The sequence below is a fragment of the Diuraphis noxia genome, unplaced genomic scaffold (assembly GCF_037042655.1).
Source record: "Diuraphis noxia isolate RWA-SAM2 unplaced genomic scaffold, SU_Dnox_SAM2 contig0005, whole genome shotgun sequence".
Lineage (NCBI taxonomy): Eukaryota > Metazoa > Arthropoda > Insecta > Hemiptera > Aphididae > Diuraphis > Diuraphis noxia.
The window spans coordinates 3,589,974-3,610,456 of NW_028301715.1; the positions used below are offsets into that span (position 1 = coordinate 3,589,974).

At 26.2% G+C, this 20,483-nt stretch overlaps 1 protein-coding gene across 2 annotated transcripts in view; it reads right to left on the minus strand.

Moving 5' to 3' along the window:
• The window catches only part of LOC107164719 (protein tyrosine phosphatase 36E), a 208,327-nt gene that overhangs the window by 156,116 nt on the left and 31,728 nt on the right, over nt 1-20,483 (minus strand). The window contains exon 2 of one of the 2 annotated variants that reach the window (XM_089228616.1): nt 7,095-7,112. The exons of the other annotated variant lie outside the window; for it this stretch is intronic. Within the exon in view, the coding sequence (XP_089084742.1) occupies nt 7,095-7,112 (18 nt within the window). The remainder of the gene's footprint in view (nt 1-7,094; nt 7,113-20,483) is intronic. 2 annotated transcript variants of the gene reach the window in all.

The window sequence follows — 20,483 nt, forward strand, 5'->3', positions numbered from 1 at the left end:
GGTCTACGCCTAATCTAAATTGTTACCTACTAAATTGCTTACAAGAAATTATGATTTAAATATTTTTTTTGAGAGAAGCAGCAGAGGACAAGGTTAGGTGGCAAAGTTGATCGTTTTTAGTATGATCATAAAGGCCGAAACTAAAGAAGAAGAAGATATAGGTACATATTATTATGTATTTTAGGCTAAGCCAAAAAAAACAAAGAGAGTTTAAATTTCGTTTTTAATGCTATTATTTGAGTTAAATTAAAATAATATTTATTTGCTATTATTGGAAAATTAATATCTATGCCACAATCCCCTCCTTCTCGAAAATATAGATCCTATAATTACGCCAATGAATATATTGATCTCAATATTGTATTTCAAACACTAATTGATATTGCGCAAAAATGTTGTTGACCCTGGAAACATGATCGGTGTTCGTATTGGATTCACGTGTTTCGACAAAATATTTTTTATGATTAATTATATTCTCAACTATTGAAAGTTTTAACGAGAAGTTTAAAATATCTGATATTTTTTTCGAAAACAAATATCAAGATTACAAACAATAAATCTATACACGAAAAAAAGTTTTCGAATAATAAACATTATTAAATTTTAAAAGTAAACATTAATAAATAATAATGTTCTTAAATCTCGTCGATGCAAAGAGTTTAAGTATATATAGTTAATGGATTTAGAAAAAAAGTAGAAACTATTCGTTATAGTTCCGTAAACATATTATATTAAAATCGAAAAGTGTAAGTAAACGCCTAAACATCCAACATGCTTTTAATGTTTAAAAAAATGTCTAATTTTAGATTCTGATCGCTCCGATGGATGTACTTGTTTTACAGTGTAAAGTGGCAAAATATGATGCACTGCAGCAATCCGTTGACAATAATCTTACCGTGACCACTGCGGACCATTAGGTATGTATAATATTTTTTATAAGTTTATATTTTATGTCTGACATCACTTTTTGGGACAAGTAAGAAAATACTTAAATCTTTAATTTTGGGCAAGATTTATATTAGGTTGTTTTGGAAGTCAAAATTAAACAACTCTCAGAACTTTTATAAGAAATTCCAGTAAAACGGAAATGTTTTCGAAGTAATAGTGTTATAAACCGCGTTATAAAATATAATGATTAATGATGTACTCCAAATCGGGTTTTTGAAGTTAAACAGTAAATTAACTTTCTTAAATGAATTGAATACCTAATAGAACAAATCAATTATTTCCGTAACTCTTTTTAGCAATATTTATGCACGTCCATAGATTAAAATATTTTATAAAATTCGTGCATTAACATACGCAAAGATTTTCAACGGGAGGATTTACATAAAAAATTGTGTATAGGAACAAAATTATTGAGTATAAATTAAAATGTTTTTTTTTAATTTTTTTAATTTTTACTATACCTACATAAAAATACTAAGGAGTAAGAGTTAAACACCTAAACCTCTCCCTCTGTGTACGCACTGATTTTTATTATTTTAACTATTTTTTTGATTCGGAGAAATTCGGCAAATAGCCGTGTCACATATTGAAAAAACATTTGGCTACTTATGGTTATTATAGATTATTATATTATACTCACGTACTCATTCGTGTGGTTGCTTGAAGCGTTCATAATCATTAAAATTATTTATTTTTTTCATTTTTTAATTTTATTTTAAGACTATATGGGTTAATCCATTTATTTATCAATATAAAAAACCCATTATTTAAAAAAAAATATTAACGTTTTTGAAAATATGTTACATAATTATTTCAAGCTGTTTCAATAATTAATTTTTCTAAAACGATATTTTTTTCTTATTTTCAATAATAATTGATAAGAATATCAGAGTACATACTTTGATTTATGAAATTCAAATTTTTGACGAATAGTCTATGCGTTTTATATATTAAAAATTAGGTTAACGGAGTAGTAGACTAACATTTAGCGGTGTACGTCAATACCACTCCAATCAGGTCATATATATACCTACTTTAAAGTTTAAATACCTTCCAGCTTGTTAAATAAACTTGTTTAATATTTGATTTTTATAGATTGATATACTCCGAATAATCGTCTGCTTCGAAATATTATTTCGAAAATGCGGATTGTCATTATTCAAAGTCGTAAAAAACTTTTTTAAGCATTAAAAATATTATGTTTTCTCGAAACATAGTCTTGTAATGACTTACAATTATATGTGAAACATAATTTTCAAAAACGTTTTAGTGTTTTCTGTAACAACGAGTGCCTTATGTTAAATGTAACACTCCGTATAGTAGGTCCGACGTATACAGTCTCGAGTTTGTATTATATTGTATTTACGTTATCTACTAGTTTATGAGTACGTCTATATAATAATAACTGCAAGCGCCTCTGTACATTTATGTTTACGTTGATTGTTTAAGAAACAAAACAGAAAAAACAAAAAGATGGGATACATTGGTGGCTGGTGTTGTGCCATGTGGTCGGACACCGCGGAAATGGGAAGAAAAATATTTTGTTAGAAAGTTTACTGCTATAAATTTCGACTGTCGGAAAGACGCGGTGGTAGTTTTAGCTATAATGTGTGGAGTCTGCACAAGATCGCTGTATTTAATCTATGTTTAAAAGGAGATAACAGATATATTATATATATAATATATACAGGGTGTCCTAAAGAGATCTGACATTCTGACAAATTAAATAACTTTTGTTCTAATCAATATTTTTTAAAAATTTCTTTTAAATATAATCCATAGACACTTGCGCTGCATTTTTGGAATACATTTTTTTTTTTTTAATACTGACAATAAAAAACTTAAAAATTTATAAAAAGTTTTTTCGAAATATTCAATATAGCCAATTTGTAAATCTGATTTTTAGAAAAATGTATATGGTAAAAACACTTATTTAAGTCAAATGGCTGATTTCTTACAAGTTTTTTAAATATCAATATTTTCGTTAAGTAAATTACGATCCAGTTTATGTTAGAAACATTTTAATTTCAAATAATATAAAGTTTTTTAAAAATATTTTGTAAGAAAATTTTTAAATAGGTGCATGTTAAAATATAATTATTTTTTTTATTGCATTTATTTTAATAATATGTGATGTATAAACTATAAATTACTATAATTTACTTAGGTAACGAAAATATTGATATTTAAAAAAATTGTAAAATATCGGCATTTGACTTAATAAGTGTTTTTACCATATACATTTTTCTAAAAATCAGATTTACAAATTGGCTATATTGAATGTTTCGAAAAAAAATTTCATCAATTTCTAAGTTTTTTATTTTCAGTATTAAAAAATAAAAAATAAAAAATGTATTCTAAAAATGTAGCGCAAGTGTCTATGAATTATATTTAAAAGAATTTTTTTTAAAATATTGATTAGAACAAAAGTTATTTCATTTGTCAGATCTCTGTGGGACACCCTGTATATATATATAGGTACACTATATATACATAGTATTGTATTATATACGTATATTGTAGGTATACACCTGCAGCACTTGGAACAGTGACTTACATAATGGTCGGTTAAATAAATTTAGTTTCTGAGCAACCTCGGAGGTTTTGAAACAAAATAATCGGTGTGCTCAACAATATAATAACATATTAAAAAGTAAATGGCAGATAAGTGTATAATATTGATTATATTGTAGTTGGTAGGTATATACTATATACGATCGATACCTATACCTGGTGGTGGCTGTTATAACAGAAAGACTGGCAAATCAATTAATTAACAATATTTTTCGGAAAAATTCAAAATAGCGTACATGCCATTTTTTAGTGCACCATAGGCCGTTTGCCGAGGCGCACGTACGCTGAAGGGACTGACTGAGACAATATTATTTTAGATCCTGAGCGAAGCGATGAATGTATTGATTTTACCATGATGTGTGTTTTAATTTTTTTTTGTGTCTGTCTGTCATCACGTTTTGGGGCAGTAAAAATGCTTCGATTTTTGACTTCAGTACCTCGTTCGATTAGAAAGTGAATCTAGTTGGTACTTTGGGGGGTCAAAAGTAAAAAATTCTTAATACTTTTCTAAATAATCGAGAAAAACAAACTATAAATTAAGGGAAAAACGGGAAATTTTACGCACACTCATTTTTCGACAAAATCGATTTTGGTTTTTGAAGTAACTTTAAAACAAATGACCATAGATACATACAATTTTCACCGAATGTTTATATAAATATATTCTATCCACCATGCAATTTTCAAAAAATTTCGACTTAAGTTGAATTATTCATAGGCATTTGAAATTTTCAATCATTATTAGTTTTTTTTTAATTATTATCGATAAAAATTTATTTTTTAGGTAGAAAATTTTGAAAATTTAATGCAAAGCTCTTAACATATTGTTACAATAGCAGTTGAAAAATAAAATAAATTCATAGTCACAATTTTATTTTATAAGCATTCAAAGTTCAAATTTTGACAACATACGTAAAAATCACGAAAATTCACAAATTATATTAAGCTAGAAATTCATAAAAAATTTTCTTTTTAAATCTAAGATTTAAAAATTTAATACAAGATTCCTTACAAGTTTTTCAATCTTTATCACAAATAAAAATTCCACCGGAAATTTAAATTAAATTTGTATGAGCATTTGAAATTTAAATTTGTACAACATTGGATTTTCACTTTTAGCGATTTCCTTATTTTGGTGTAACTCTAAAACAAATGAACGCAGATACTTGACATTTTCACTGAATGTTTATATAGGCATTTTATATATTTGATAAAATTTTCAAAATATATAGATTTGTTTTGAGCTGTTTACTGACATTTTAATTTTTCAACTTTTTTAGTTTTTTTTTCTATAAATATCGATAAAAAATTAGTTTTTCGGTAGAAAAGCTTGAAAATTTAATACGAGGCTTCTAACATATTTTAACAATAGCAGTTGAAAAATAAAATAAATTCATGGTCAAAATTTTTATTTATAAGCATTTAAATTTCAAATTTTGACAACATATTATGTAAAAATCACGAAAATTCGTAAATTATTTTATGCTAGCAATTCATAAAAAATTTTCCTTTTATATCTAAGATTTCAAAATTTAATACAAGGCTCATAATATATTTTTAAATAAGCAATTGAAAAATAAAAGAAATATATAGTCACAATTTTTATTTATAAGCATTTAAAGTTCAAATTTTGACTAAATACGTAAAAATTACGGCAATGTTCAAATTATCTTGATAGAAATTCATAAAAGTTGTTCTTTTTAATTCTAAGATTTGAAAATTTAATACAAGGCTCCTAACTTATTTTTACAATAGCAGTTGGAAATTAAAAGAAATACATAGTCACAATTTATTTTTATAAGCATTCAAAGTTTGAATTTTAACAATATATAAGTATGCAAAAATCACGAAAATCACGAAAATTCGCAAGTTATTTTAAACTATAAATTACTAAAAATTTTCTTTTTAAATCTAAGATTTGAAATTTTTAATAATCTATAATATTATATCCTAGACAGATAAACCGTCTTCGCTCAGAATCGTTTTTTGTATACAATTATATAATATCATTGGATTCAAATTTAATTCCATCCATTACAGTAACCCACTTGTAACCTACTGTACAGCAGAGCGACATCCACGACTTACCCGCCCTTTTAGTGGTGAAATTTTCAGGCAGGGCAAGAAATGGGTTTTTTTATAGCCAGTCAGGTCATGAACTGCATGAATGTCAAGTCAAGTTGCACCGATAAACCTCTTATGGTCCCACCGGGTCGGCTCAACCCCTGCAGACTGTACGGTTAGTGGTATAATACTTTGTTAAGTCGTAGAAATTCGTGACCAATGGTCATCGCGATAAAAATGCCAGATATTGTTAGAACAATCATTATTATTCTTTTAATTTTTAGTTATCGTATTATAAAATAAAATTATATTAATAAATCATATTATTAAACCCTATTAACGTTTTTACCATAACATAGTTATAATGATGATGGTTTACTTCAACGTTTACGCGTATATCAAACAAATCGTTTGATATTTTTCAAACAACAGGGCAACATATTTACATACAGGTAATTCATTGTTTTCTTCAAGTTGACTAGAATATTACAAGCTTATCACCAGGTTTGATCTCTTAGATTTCTTAAAAATATTTTCATAACATAAAATACATTGAAATAAAAATATACGGGGAAAACCAATTGTGCGTATTTGTAATAAAAATTATCTCCAACAGACGGTTAATATTTTCGTTTGATAATTTAACGAGCGATAAGAGTATAAGATCCATTCGAAAAAGGTTTTTTTTTTTGTAACGCTCTCTCAATGCACACATCCATGTAGAGTAGGTATATAGACTACGTTACCCGTATCTGATCATTCAGTAGTCGCGGTACCTATAACAGTTTTTGATTTCTGCGGTATTAGTATCTTTACAGTAAATATAACTTTAAAAATAACTCATTACATTTTAATAATATGTAATCGAATGAAAATAAATAAATATGTGAGCAAATGAAATTTTGCATCACATTAAATTTATTCTTGTTAACAAGCCTAGGTTACGTTTAGGGTATGATCATTGATCAGGTTGATCATATGAAAACTCCAACAAAATCATAACTTTGCTAAAAATAACCAAACTGTATAACCTTTTCTAATTCAATTTTTCTTATGTTGTGTTCTTTTTTTCTCTGCCTTTTTTATATATATATTTGAACAAATGTCATATTATAATATTTCTAAATATCATATTATAATATTATCATGAACCCAATGTTTTATGTCGCCGAGTGTATATTTCGTTTAATTAACATAACTGATTTTTTTTTTATTTATAGATTTATAACTATCACATCATCGAAGTCTCCAGAGAACTGTATCCACCAGTAAGACCTAACTTAAACGTATATAACACGCGTAAGTACCTACTTAAATATTTTAAAACTATCATTTGGTTAGAAGTGTCTCTCTCCGAAGCCGTTCTATATACAAAATCCAATTGAAATGTACAATACATTTTACCTGACCGATAATGATAATATACATATTGACGTTTTTTTAAAATTTTTTGCACACATTTCTTCTAATCATATCTCTTCTGTAATCGACTGATGTTGACCCCTTACCGAATCGTATTATGAAATCTAAATGGAGAAAATAAAACAATAAAAATCAGTATATTACGACACTTATTATTATGTTATTTAAAATAAATAAGAAACAAAATAAATTTAAACTAATAAAAAAATAAAAATAAAATATATATTTAGTAATTCTAGTTATCAAAATTTAACAGATTATATATCATAGGCGTGTCGAGTGTGTATTGGATATTTGTATTAAGTTAAAATAATTTTCAAATATTGTTTTCTTTCAATACAAATAAGTGTAATAAGTATATTCATTAATATACTAAATTTTCATTCCATCACATAATAATTAATAAGCATATATTTAAGTTCCACAAAATACATTTTTTTTTTTTTTTTTATTTTGAATTAAGAACGTTTAACAATCTGTACTCGTGGTACAATAAGCTTCATAGATATTTGAATTACAATAGTAATAGATTTAATACAAACACAAACGCAACAGCATTCAATTTATATGTAACGCTATTCTTATTTTACATGAAAATCTACAAAATAAAAATAAAAGTATATTTTACAGAAGTTTAAAACATGTATCTATCTATAGATCATCATTATAATAGCAATCGATTATATGTATAGAGACATCGTAACAATCACTGATATTGTATGGTAAAATAATTTTCGCTAAATTTCGAATTACCAACACTTGTTATAGTTTCATATTTTTAGTTTAGTTTCTGCAGTTGTTTCGTTTTACATATCGGTGTATCACTTAATCTTTTACTTACAATAATATGGCAAATTGCCATACAAAGTTTGTACTTGGGTACAGAAAAGTGGTCTTATAAAAAATTTGAATAGAACCCTATAGGTACAGTTAAAATCATAAAAAAAAAATTAGTACGGTGAAGGTGTTTTTGTATTTACTATAAAAAATAAAAAAAATTCGAATAAAAGGTCGTCGCAAAGGTTGTCCAATGGTTTTCTGTACAAACAGCGTAGGTACTTACACGAAATACTAAAAAAAAAACACGGGTTTATTCGAAGGTCATCATCTACGTTTTAGTAAAAGTAATTGCTTATACTTTATTATCTTGAACCTTTTAGCCGATGGTATAATATAATTTATTCGATGTTCAAAATGTATAAACATGATGAATATTAATGAAATAAAATTTGAATATTATGGCTGTACAGATTTTTTATATTGAGATATTAACTATTTCCGTTTTATTATTTATTTTTATCGTATTGGCATATTTTGCGTTCCACGTCAATCAATTTATATTACTATATACCTATGTATTTCGAGAATGCAAGACAACCACCGACCGTCAACCATTTCCGACTTTTGTCTTATCCCTACGGATATGTTACGATCTGCTCATATTATTACACATCAACCGTAAACCGTTATCCCTCTGTTTTTTTTTTTTTTTTGTTACTTGCCAAACAAAATTTTTGTTACCTTTGAGATTGTGATTGGAGCGATGAATGTATATACTATATTGGTTTTACAATGATGAATAGTGTGTGTGTGTGTGCGTGTGCGTGTGCGTGTGCGTGTGCGTGTGCGTGTGCGTGTGCGTGTGCGTGTGTGTGTGTGTGTGTGTGTGTGTGTGTGTGTGTGTGTGTGTGTGTGTGTGTGTGTGTGTGTGTGTGTGTGTGTGTGTGTGTGTGTGTGTGTGTGTGTGTGTGTGTGTGTGTGTGTGTGTGTGTGTGTGTGTGTGTGTGTGTGTGTGTGTGTGTGTGTGTGTGTGTGTTTGTTTGTTTGACTGTCATCTCATTTTGAAGCATTTGAAAAGCTTGAATTTTTAAGGGTGATATCTGCTAGTGAATTGTATGTTGTTAGTTTTAAAGGATGTAAAAAGTAAAGAAAATCCCAATACTTATCAATGCAATCGTGAAAAACAAAAAAACAAATCATAGAGAAAAACGGAAATGTTTTTGCAAAACTAGTTTAAGGTCAAATCTGTTTTAATTTTTTCAAATTTAAAAATTATTAACTTCAGATACATTTGTTTTGTAGACTTAATTAAAAAATATATTGACTTGTTGTCAATTTGAAATTATTAATTTTTTTTTCATTTTTATGTCAAATTTTGTACAACTTATGGTAACTACGTTGGTAGGTACTAAGCATTAACTTATAAGTAAAACTAATAAGTTAAAAATATAATAATTATATTAATTAATAAATAATACGTTAATTATAATATTATATGTGAATTATACATGGACAAATCAATGTAACCTACCTTATTATAACTAATAAAAAAAATTAACTATTTATAGATGACCATATTGAAATGTAATAAAATTAGCCTTAGAAATATATGTACGTACTGAAGTCCGCTTAGAACCATTTTTATCGTATACAATAAATTCATATCAATATTGATTTATTAAATTGTACACGTAATATACTTTAGTGCAGAGTGAGTTCCACATTTCTGTTTTCGTAAAAAAACAACAACTAATTAAAATATAATTATTCATCAGAGCGTAGTTATGTCCTTTTCTTTATGAGTTGTCAATTTGTACACCTTTTGTATCCTATTCAGTGAAATTTATTATTATCGTTCATCAGTTATAAAATGTTATAACTTAATTATTTGTTATTATTATTCAAATGAATTGTATTAATTAACAATAATATTATATAAACAATATTTTATGTGCCTAACTTTTGTAATCTTTTCAAAATTAAGTAATAGTGACATAAATTTTAATAAAATTATAATATGATACATTTTCAGTTGAAATTTTCATTTGTTTAATTGATGTATTAATTGACTTGGCTACAATTATTATTGTACACTAGTCCAGCATAGGTAGTATTTTTTATTCTGTAATGAATAATTTTTTTTTTTTAATGGATAATTTATAGTAAAAATCCATTAAAAGTTCGTCAGATTAATGTATTTTAGCATTCATAATAAATTAAAATCAACATTTTGATTGAAGATTGAACACATATTATGCTTATAATGTTTAATTATTTTATAATTTGAAATTTCTAAAAGTAATAAATATAAACAGTAAAGTTGTATAGCTGTAAAGGTATGAATTTCTAAAAATGGAACTAATTTTAAGTGCGTACAATATGTTACGGTAATATACGACTTAACAGTTGCTTACGTTATCTATATAATAGTAATAAATTGACTTGACGTGACACGAGGGCTAATTAATTTTGGCAGTGAATCTACAAAAGAAATGTTATATTAAAAACCCGGAACTTTTCAAACTAAATGTTCTAAAATTATTTTTACAAATAATGTTATTATGTTTTATAACATACGCTGCATTTATAATATATTCCAATTTTCTTTTAATTAAAAATTATATATTTTATATGCTTAAAATAATATTATAATAAATTTATTAAATTTAACCTAACCTTTCTATAATATTGTTCTTGTCCTATAATAATGTATTAATAATCAAAATTCTTACGATTTCGTCGATATTATAGTAAATTTGACATTTATGTGTATTATAGTGCATTTGTTGTTTTTTAACCTCAAACAGAGTAATATAATAAATCATGTGTATTAAATTGTGCACTTATATGAAATATTATTTAATAGTTATTAATTATAATAATATAATATGTAATAAACTGTAAGATATTAATCATCACCGAGCGTTTTATTTCAATTCACATAATTACATATCGAATTTTCTGGTAAATTATTTCTTTAACAGAGTGACCTATTTAAGTGTTTGCATTCGTTATTTCAATAAATTTCTACTTTGTTTTTCCGAATAATTGATCTTTACAGACAGAATACTTCGAATGACCGAATAATATTGTGCTTCGAAATATGAAATTAAAAAAAAAGATGTCATTTAAAAAATGAAAAATCTTAAGAAATAAAAATGACATAGGTACCTGCTATATATAGTATGACAAAAATAACTTTTTCACAAAGTTGAAACTTTTCACAAAATAATGAGTGTAGACACTTAAACGAATCACCTGGTTTATATTATATTATATTGTTAATGTCAGCTGTTCAAGCTTATATATTATGTATATTGCATAATATTTAAGGCGAATACGAACCGTCGCGCGTGTAGTCAGGAAGATTAAATCGTTGTACTTAAACATTTTAGAACCGTTCAGTGCATATATGTGACCTTCGTTCACTATTTTTAATGCACATTTAGCTAAGTTACATATTATGATATATTTATGCGTGTCAAATTAACTAAATCAAATTGTTGATTATGATTATTATTAATATTAATATATATATATATATAAAAAAAAAATATTTAATTAAAAACGAATGTGGAAATACTATTGGGCAGTACGACCAGCCAAATATTTTCAAAAACAAACATTTTTTTTTTTTGTCTTATGTTTTAAATCTTATTTTCAATTATAAGTTTTTAATGTTATTGTATTGTATCTGGTTATGTATGGTTAATGTACCTACAAGACTCATAGGTGGCAGGTACTCAATAAATGAGAAAATCGCTAAGAAATATTAACGATAAAAAAATGTACCTTCAAAATCAAAGCGTTTAGTAACGTGGAAAAAAACCACAATGCCGTTAACTTGCTATATAGATACCTAACTATGTAGCAAGCGGTAATGTAAAACTTATATATTGAAAATCGTTTTAAAATGAAAATGTTATTTTTATGAAAAGCGTTCAAAGTTCTTAATCATAATATTATTATTATACCACCGTGTATATGGTATCTAAAAAACACAGTATTATCGGCGCGCACGTCTTGTACTAGGTTAACTTAGGTAACAACTGCATACGAATTTCGGTAACAATATTATAATTGTTACCGAAATTATAATTTAAGGAATTATCCTTTCCTAATCGCGTCCCAATTATATTTTGGAAACCATGGTGGTTTCGTCCCGAATTGTTTTATTATAATATTTCCTTTTCCGTTTTTTTTTTTTTTTTATACAGATTTAAGGCTCACAAGGCAATCACAACTACAGATAGGTTAAAAAAATATCGTTTTTGCTTTTTATATTAATATTGTATTATTGCATTTGTAATTGTATGAAAAAAATTACAATTATTGTCTATTGGTAAAAACTATATTGTTTTTGTACGTATATTTTGTAATCTTAACTCCAATAAAAAATATGGTATAGATAAAAATTTAAAAGATAACTTTTTTATTAAGCTACCTGCAATTTGTTAGATACGACAGAAAATCCGCGTTATTTTTTTAAAACATTTTTCTTTATTAATTACTATAGTTATACGTTTGTCGTTTAAGTGAATGCTACGTTGTTTTATACATGCCAAGTTAGCAATGAGACACTTAAAACTGTACTGCGGCAATAATAATTGTGTTTGTCTACGGAAAGCAAGTCACAAGTAAAGACTAAAATAATTGATAATAATATGTAGGGCTCGGATGATGTTGCACTAAAAATGTTATAAAATTGATTGCATTATTGCTGTGAAAAAAAACCCAAAATTGCACTTAAAAATTGTAATAAAAAAATATTTTCTACCAAAAAAATTTAAAAAAATATATTAACAAATTATTTTATGAAATGGATTAAGTCATTTTATTAAGTAATATTATAAAGTTTTATTAGATAGGTTTTAAACGAGTAGATAATTAAAAAAATTCAAATTCAAATTCTCGTCAGTAGTCATTAAAAATCTGGTAAATTGTGCGGTCTTCTTATTTTTTCAGAAATCTACAAATAATTTTATCAAAATTTAAAACTTTTTATTTAAATTATTTTTGATTTGTTTTTTTAAAAAACCCTTACCTTACCTTAAAAATTATTGCACTGTATAATCAAACAAAAAAAGTGATAACATAAAAAAATATATAAAATTGTATTAAAAATGACGACAATCAACGAAATTGCAATAACATTGAAAAAAGGTCAAAAGTTGCACTTAAAACTTTTATATATTAATTGGTACTCGTTTGAAACAAATTTATAACTTAGGTACCTACTTAGCAACGAATCCGAACAATAGAAAAAAAATTGCAAATGCAACAACATCCGAGCCCTAATAATAAGTAATAACCGATAATTTTTCCTTTAAATATTTTAGATATCACAGGTAATGGAAACGCAGTTATTTAGATGTGCTCAAAACAAAAATCCTGGACGCAATCAGCAACATACACCTCTTATACTTTTTATACGAAACGCAATTCGTAAACTGTGTAGGTAACCAGACTACCTATGAATGTGTTTATTTATGTAGTACAGTAAACATATTATTATATAGGTTGATTTTTCTAAACTTTAAATCTGTCATACAAATTCATAATGTCATATGCACGCCAAATATTGAAAGCAAACAAATTTATTAACATTTTTTAATTGGCGCAATGAAAATCTAAATCTGGCTGACTTTATCATTACCTACAATTATTTCATCAAATAAAATCGGTTGGTATTGAATGTCTGCATAATATTATAGTTTTAGGGCGCTGTTGAAATAATTTGTAAATGAGCTACTAAAACTGTCTAAAATACATAATATTTTGCCATCACTTTATCTTCTATATCTGTGACTATTCCTGTGCAATACTACAGTAAGTATATTATTATTATATTTTAATGACGACTTATTTAAAATTGTTTTAAGCATTTTACCATCGATGATTAAAAATTAATCCACTCGAAAGCGCTATAGACATTTTTCTTGAAACGCCCACTCAAAATAATATAATATACTATTATAATAATTCCTGTTTTTTTGAATTCATATTACTCATAGATATTAAATTAAATACATTCTTAGGTAACAACAGCAGTACAGTGGTTTTAGTCGGTATACTACACCGTATTATAACGTAGTGGAGAACGTTACCTATAGGTAAGTAGAAAATCTGGATTTTTATTACATGATGTGTATGATTATAACGCATGATTATACGCTCCATAATATTATGTTATATTTTTCAATAATGCTAATCGGAATTCATTGATTTTCTTTAAATATTCCATATAAGTTATCTTTTATTCGAGTATAAGATAAAAACATATGTATGATATCGGTAGACTGGTAGCCAAGATTTTATTTGGGGGTGGGAGGGAGGTCAATTAAAAAAGAAATTATTACTGTAAAAAACTAGTTCTTTTGTTCAACTCAGATTCCAAAAACATGTCGTCGATGATATTTCGGGAGGGGGTGTCCGACCCCCTGGCTACGCTCCTGTCGGTAGACAGTACTTATTGCCTAGTAATTTAATCATTTAACAAAAAAAAAAAACTGAGATTTATTGGACGCTATACACAGCCAATTGGCAACAATATTGAAACTTAAGCTCTTTCATAATTTAGTAACTACAAATATGATTTTAATATTTTAAAACAAATTCAAAATCACTTACAATATAATTTTATTAATTGAATTCAAATAGGAGTAAACAAAACGCATTAAATATTTAATATCACAGCAATAATAATATGGCTTTATTTATTGTTTAGATAACATTCTTGTTAATCCATATTTCATATTATTATGTTAAACAAATTATGATCAGAATTTTAAATTGAAAATTCAAATAATACGTCAAAATAACATCACACGGCAGAAACTGACAATGAATACATATGCAGCAACTCTCATCAGTGTCCTTGACACGATCTTCAATTTGACGAAGGTACAGTTTAATTAATGTACGCGACCACATTTGGTGCGTGGCTTATGGTTAATACCGTTATTTAATTGGATCATTTACATATAAAAATATTTTATTTTGATTGAATTCAATTTATTATAAACTCAAAACCACAATTATTCATTACTATCATATCGGGAAAAAAACAGAGATTATAACATAACATTTAAGATTTGTTTTCTAGGACGTATTAAATTTTCAAAAAGTTAAAATGTTTTAAAATAATTAATAATCATGTTTTCACTGTTGAAATAATTATCGTTCAATTTCATTGTTATCATTGATTGCTGAGTAAGAACGATAGGTATTACTATCATCTTCAATTATTTGAAATTTTCAATTTTGATCAGCACCAATAGATTACTTGAATACTATACATTTATAGTAAGTAAATTGAATTTGCCTTATTCACTTTACACGGCAGATTAGCCGTTAGGTTAGGCAAGGACGCAAGATATAATTTAGGATATGAATTTTCTAAGATAATTTTTACAAATTCAATGAAATCATTAGGATCTTTAAAAAAAGAATATTTCAAATAATAATTAATTGTTCAATTAAATTATCTAAACATATTCTAAAAATCCAGAAAAAAATTTCATTTCTAATATCATAACAGAATAGAATAATCATACTTAGTTATATGAGCTGAATTCAATTAATTTTATGAACTTGAATTTTAAAACATTTATAATGAGCTGTGATGCCATGTTATGGGTTTATGTGGTTGCATGTGCAGAAATTATGATGAATGAATGGTACATAATATTAGGATATTGTTAATATATTATTAACATGCACTATTATATATTATTTTTAATCGACAATTAAACAGAACTACTTCCTTGGTTAAAAAAAAAAAACACTATTTATAGTTTTAGTATAATTATTTTTTTATTTTATGCTTTAATAGATGTTATAGAAGTTTTTTGTGTCGGGTCGATGAAAACTACATTGTCGTAAAAAGTCGAAACACAGATAGGTTTTACGCGATATTTATTTTATTGAACCTTATAATAATATGGGTCCAATATAGCATAATAAAAGTACTTGCTAGTTGTTATACGTTGTATTAATAGTAGTTATATAAATTTTAATGTTGGCTTTTGTTTTTACAATAAAAATGTAATACATTAATAAAAATATTTTAATTAATGGTATGCAAAAATTAATTATTAATTTAATCAATGTAAAGAAATAAATTCAAATTATTGATTAATAAAAATAATATATTATTTCAATGGATTTATACAAAACAAAGGTTGAATGGTGAATATCTATTTTAATTTTCTATTTAATTCGTCTTATAATATACTTATTATTTTTTATTAGCAATAAATATAAAGTATCCTTTGAAATAACTTACCATTATCTTATGTAATTTACATATCAAATTATTTCAACATTATAATCCATTGATAATAATAGTTAGTACTACGTGAAACACCTAGTGCATTAGTAAATTAACACTAAAATTAAACTTTCTATATATAGGTATCTGTTATATAGGTTTTTTTTTGTAATGGCATACAATTTGCGTCCACTACATTTAAAGTCGGTCAAACGGAATACGAATAAAATTTTATCGTTAATCGATGCAGAAATATTAATCGTTTCACCGGACGAATGAGTTTTATGTAAAATATTATTAAATACAATTATGATGAAGTTATTTTAGAAATCGGATAGTTAACTGAAAGCATAGTGATGATTAATACTGATAGGTAACCATATTTGATCATCACAACATTATTTTTTATTTTTTTAACAAAACCCCATCACAATATATATGTTATATGTACTTAATTTAAATCCAATTCAACGAGTCGTTCGAAAATAATCTGAGATGATTTACAATACAAATGTTGTAAACAAGAGGTATTCGTTATTAATTTATCATATTTTGTGTAACGTGTAAGGCTAGTAGGTAAATCTTTTTCTTTATTAATTAATATCAAAATATTATCCATTATTGCTACATATAACAATACTCGTGTACCTACTATTGTAAAAATAAAAATACATTATCAACTTTATCCAATAACTTGCGATATATTTCTAACGTTGTTTTAAAAACGTACGATTGGTAGTCAATTATTTCCAAAAACGTATGCATAGTCACGTAAATGTATTACTCATCGGATAAATAGCTATTTTATACACTGCAGACTGTTATTGTATACATATAAAATTGACAATGGGCAGGTTTACACGGTTGATGTACATATATACCTACGTTATAGCCATTATTGTTGTACATTAACCAAGTGTTAACGTATCATTTGTTTTAAGCTATCATTTTCCACCAGAACCATATATTCCTTTTATTGTTTACCAGATATGTATGTTATTAACTGCTGCATGCTGTGATTTGTATTATTATTATTATTATTTTGAACCAAAAGCACAAACTTTACAATGGTATTTAAATGTTCAAACATCATATAAGATTATTATTATTACACTGCTTAAAAAAATAAACTAAAATAGCAATATATTTATACACATATATATGACTACTTGGAAACAGATTGACTTGGAAATAAATCTATAGCACACCACTTGATATTTTTCCATTACAAGAAAAATCTAAGAATCGTTAATATGTTTTTGTGAATAAATAACCACGACAACGAAAACCTTACGAAAAATCAGTCAGAAACATTTTATCGTGTATCCATGCTAAAAACATATTTATGTTAAAATCTCAACAAGCCTTTAATATACCTCTAAATGTTAATATCATCATATTATTAAATAATTTCATATAATATAATAATAATATGTGCATATATTATACACTTGTATTTTCCATTAATCCATAGTAACGAAAATATAACAACTTCTGTAGTTACTGTTTGTGTTTAATGCGCATAATTAATATTATTAACCGAATGAGAATCGCTCATATTATCTCCCTTATGTATTAATATATAGGTGATATCTTATCTGGATAAAAACGCTTTTATTAAGAAAACGTAAATAACAACACATACACAAAAACGTAAAGGTTTGCAAATACGAAAGTCATGATAAATTTAATTTAATAATTATAGTAAAGTATATTATCGACCAGACAAACTTCAGCACCCGAAGTATCCATAACCATTAAATTCTAATGTAATCCGTTATTTAAAAATCATATGTTTAATATTTTTATGTGCCTACAATGTACCTACACTATTGCCTAAAATGTATTTTTAAATAGTTTGATATTTTTTTGACTTTCACGCTAAAATCAAAATGTTTTCACACCCATAGAATATACAATTTTGTACCTGCCATAATCTAATAACTAATTTATTACCAGTGTTAGGAACAGATAACAAAAAAATCATCTGGATAAAGATAAAGACAACAATACTAAATTTCATCTAAGATACAGATAAAAGATAAACAAATAAAATTCATCTAACAAAAAGATAAAAATATTTTATCTAGATAAATAACAGATAATTATAAAAATTAAAATTAAAACAACTAATTTAAAAAAAAATATATATATTTTATTTAATGTCGTTTAATTTCATGCCTAGGTATATAAAAAATGTACGTTTGACTTAATTTATTATATCATGTGTATCACCAAACATGAACTTCAACATATATTACATAAAGAACCAATAAGAGCCAAGGGACTAAGGGAGTAACAAAGGTATAAATACGAATTGAGGAAGTCATCCTGCTGTAAAGTAGATGTCGAGTAGACCAAAAACAAAATACACCTAGTTAATAATATTTATTAAAGGTACAATATAAAATTTGTTAAATATGTCCGGTGATCAGGCAAACTGAAATTAGTACAATCAGAACTATTTGATTCATAAAGCAACTGACCAACATCATCATCATTTTCACCAAAAAATGTATCTTGTAAATTTATCTAGATAAGTTAAATTTTTATTTAAAATAAATACTTTGATAACTTATACGTATTTATCTAGATAATAAAAGATAAAAAAATAATTACCTGGATAATTTATCTAGATAAGTCCTAACACTGTTTATTACTTATCCATAAATGTCTTATTTGCATTTGCTTAGCGTACAACAATTGTATTGGGGGACGAGGTAGCCGAGTGGTCTACCGCGTCGGCTGTGGCTCAGCCGGGCCGGGTTCGATCCTCGACCATCGGGCGGCATTTTTCTCCGGGCAAGTCACGGTGTCTGGAGAACAAATGCCACCATCCCCCACTCCGGGGCATGGCAGAAACCTACGGATGTCCCAATAGAAATCCTGCCAAAACTCTCACCCACGTGTAAAACCAACCTACAGTTCCATAACAACCTACAGTACTACCCCCTTCCCAATGGCCTTAGTTGCCGCAGGATAATTAAAAAATAAAAATAAAACAATTGTATTAGGCATGATTTATTTCTTTGGACACATCAGCTAAAGTATAATTTATTTTTCAGGTCACTCTAATATTTCAATCTGTCAAAAAATAAAGCTGCTTATGGGTTTCTAAGAAAAATCGTATTTGCTGTGATAAGAATGATAATATTTTGTCAGCTGATCTCTCATTTATTGTCATCGAGAAAGAAAAATTACAAAGGCAGAAAGAGATTGATTGGAGTCTAATTCGATTCACATTCACTGGAGAGTCAGAGTTATCAAAATCGAAATACTGCAGCAGTAATAGCAACAGCAATGACCCTTAATTCTATTATTATTGAGATTAAACCTAGTGCTGATAGAATGACATTAGTATATGACGAATGTATTATGTACATTGTACATTGTATACGGGGTGATTTATGAAGCGTAAAACACTAATTATTTCAAAAAGTGTAAATGTTTTTTTAAAATATAATTTTACATAGCTTCAAGTCGTTTACAAAACAACATTTTTATTAAAAAATTATATTTTTAAAATTTTTTTATCCCTATAATTTTTTTTAGTATTTTATTTTTTTTCAATGACAACATGTAGTTTTAATTTGATATTCCAAAACAGAATATTTTTCTAAGTAATTTGATATATAAAAATTGAATTTAGGGCGAGTAGTTTACGAGATATAGCCGATATAGGTATTTAAAGTTTCGATGAGCGGAGTAGAGTTACCCCGCGACATATTTGTCCACTACTCCGCTCATCTAAACCCTAAATATTTATAACTCATAAACTACTTGCGCTAAATTCAATTTTTATGTATCGAAATACTTAGAAAAATATTCTGTTTTGGAATATCAAATTAAAACTACAAGTTGTCATTCAAAAAAGTAAAAAACTTTAAAAATTTTAGGGATAAAAAAATATTAAAAATATAATTTTTGAATAAAAACATGGTTTTGTAAACGACTTGAAGCTATGTAAAATTATATTTTCAAAAACATTTACACTTTTGGAAATAATGAGTGTTGTACGCTTCACACTCAGTATATATAGAATACTATGAATGTGTTGGATGTCGTTTTCTGATTTAAAACATCAATTTTTACTACAGACACGAATACTGAGAGAGTCCCAAACATCGTGACGTAATTATATTTAATAACTATATTATGTATTTAACACTTATGTCTTATGGCGTATTAATTATCGCGAAAAATGATAAAAACACAAGTCTTATAATGACGAAGTTATAATTTATAAAATAACGCAATATCAAAATATTTTCTGATTTTTTGTCATTTTATTTTCTGGATACCTAATATAATAGGTGGTATTTTCTAAAATTATTAGGATTTCTGGATTTTTTTTTAACAAACTATCTTCGTAGGCATACGCTTTTTATTTTAATGCGTACAAGTTAATAATAAGCAACACATT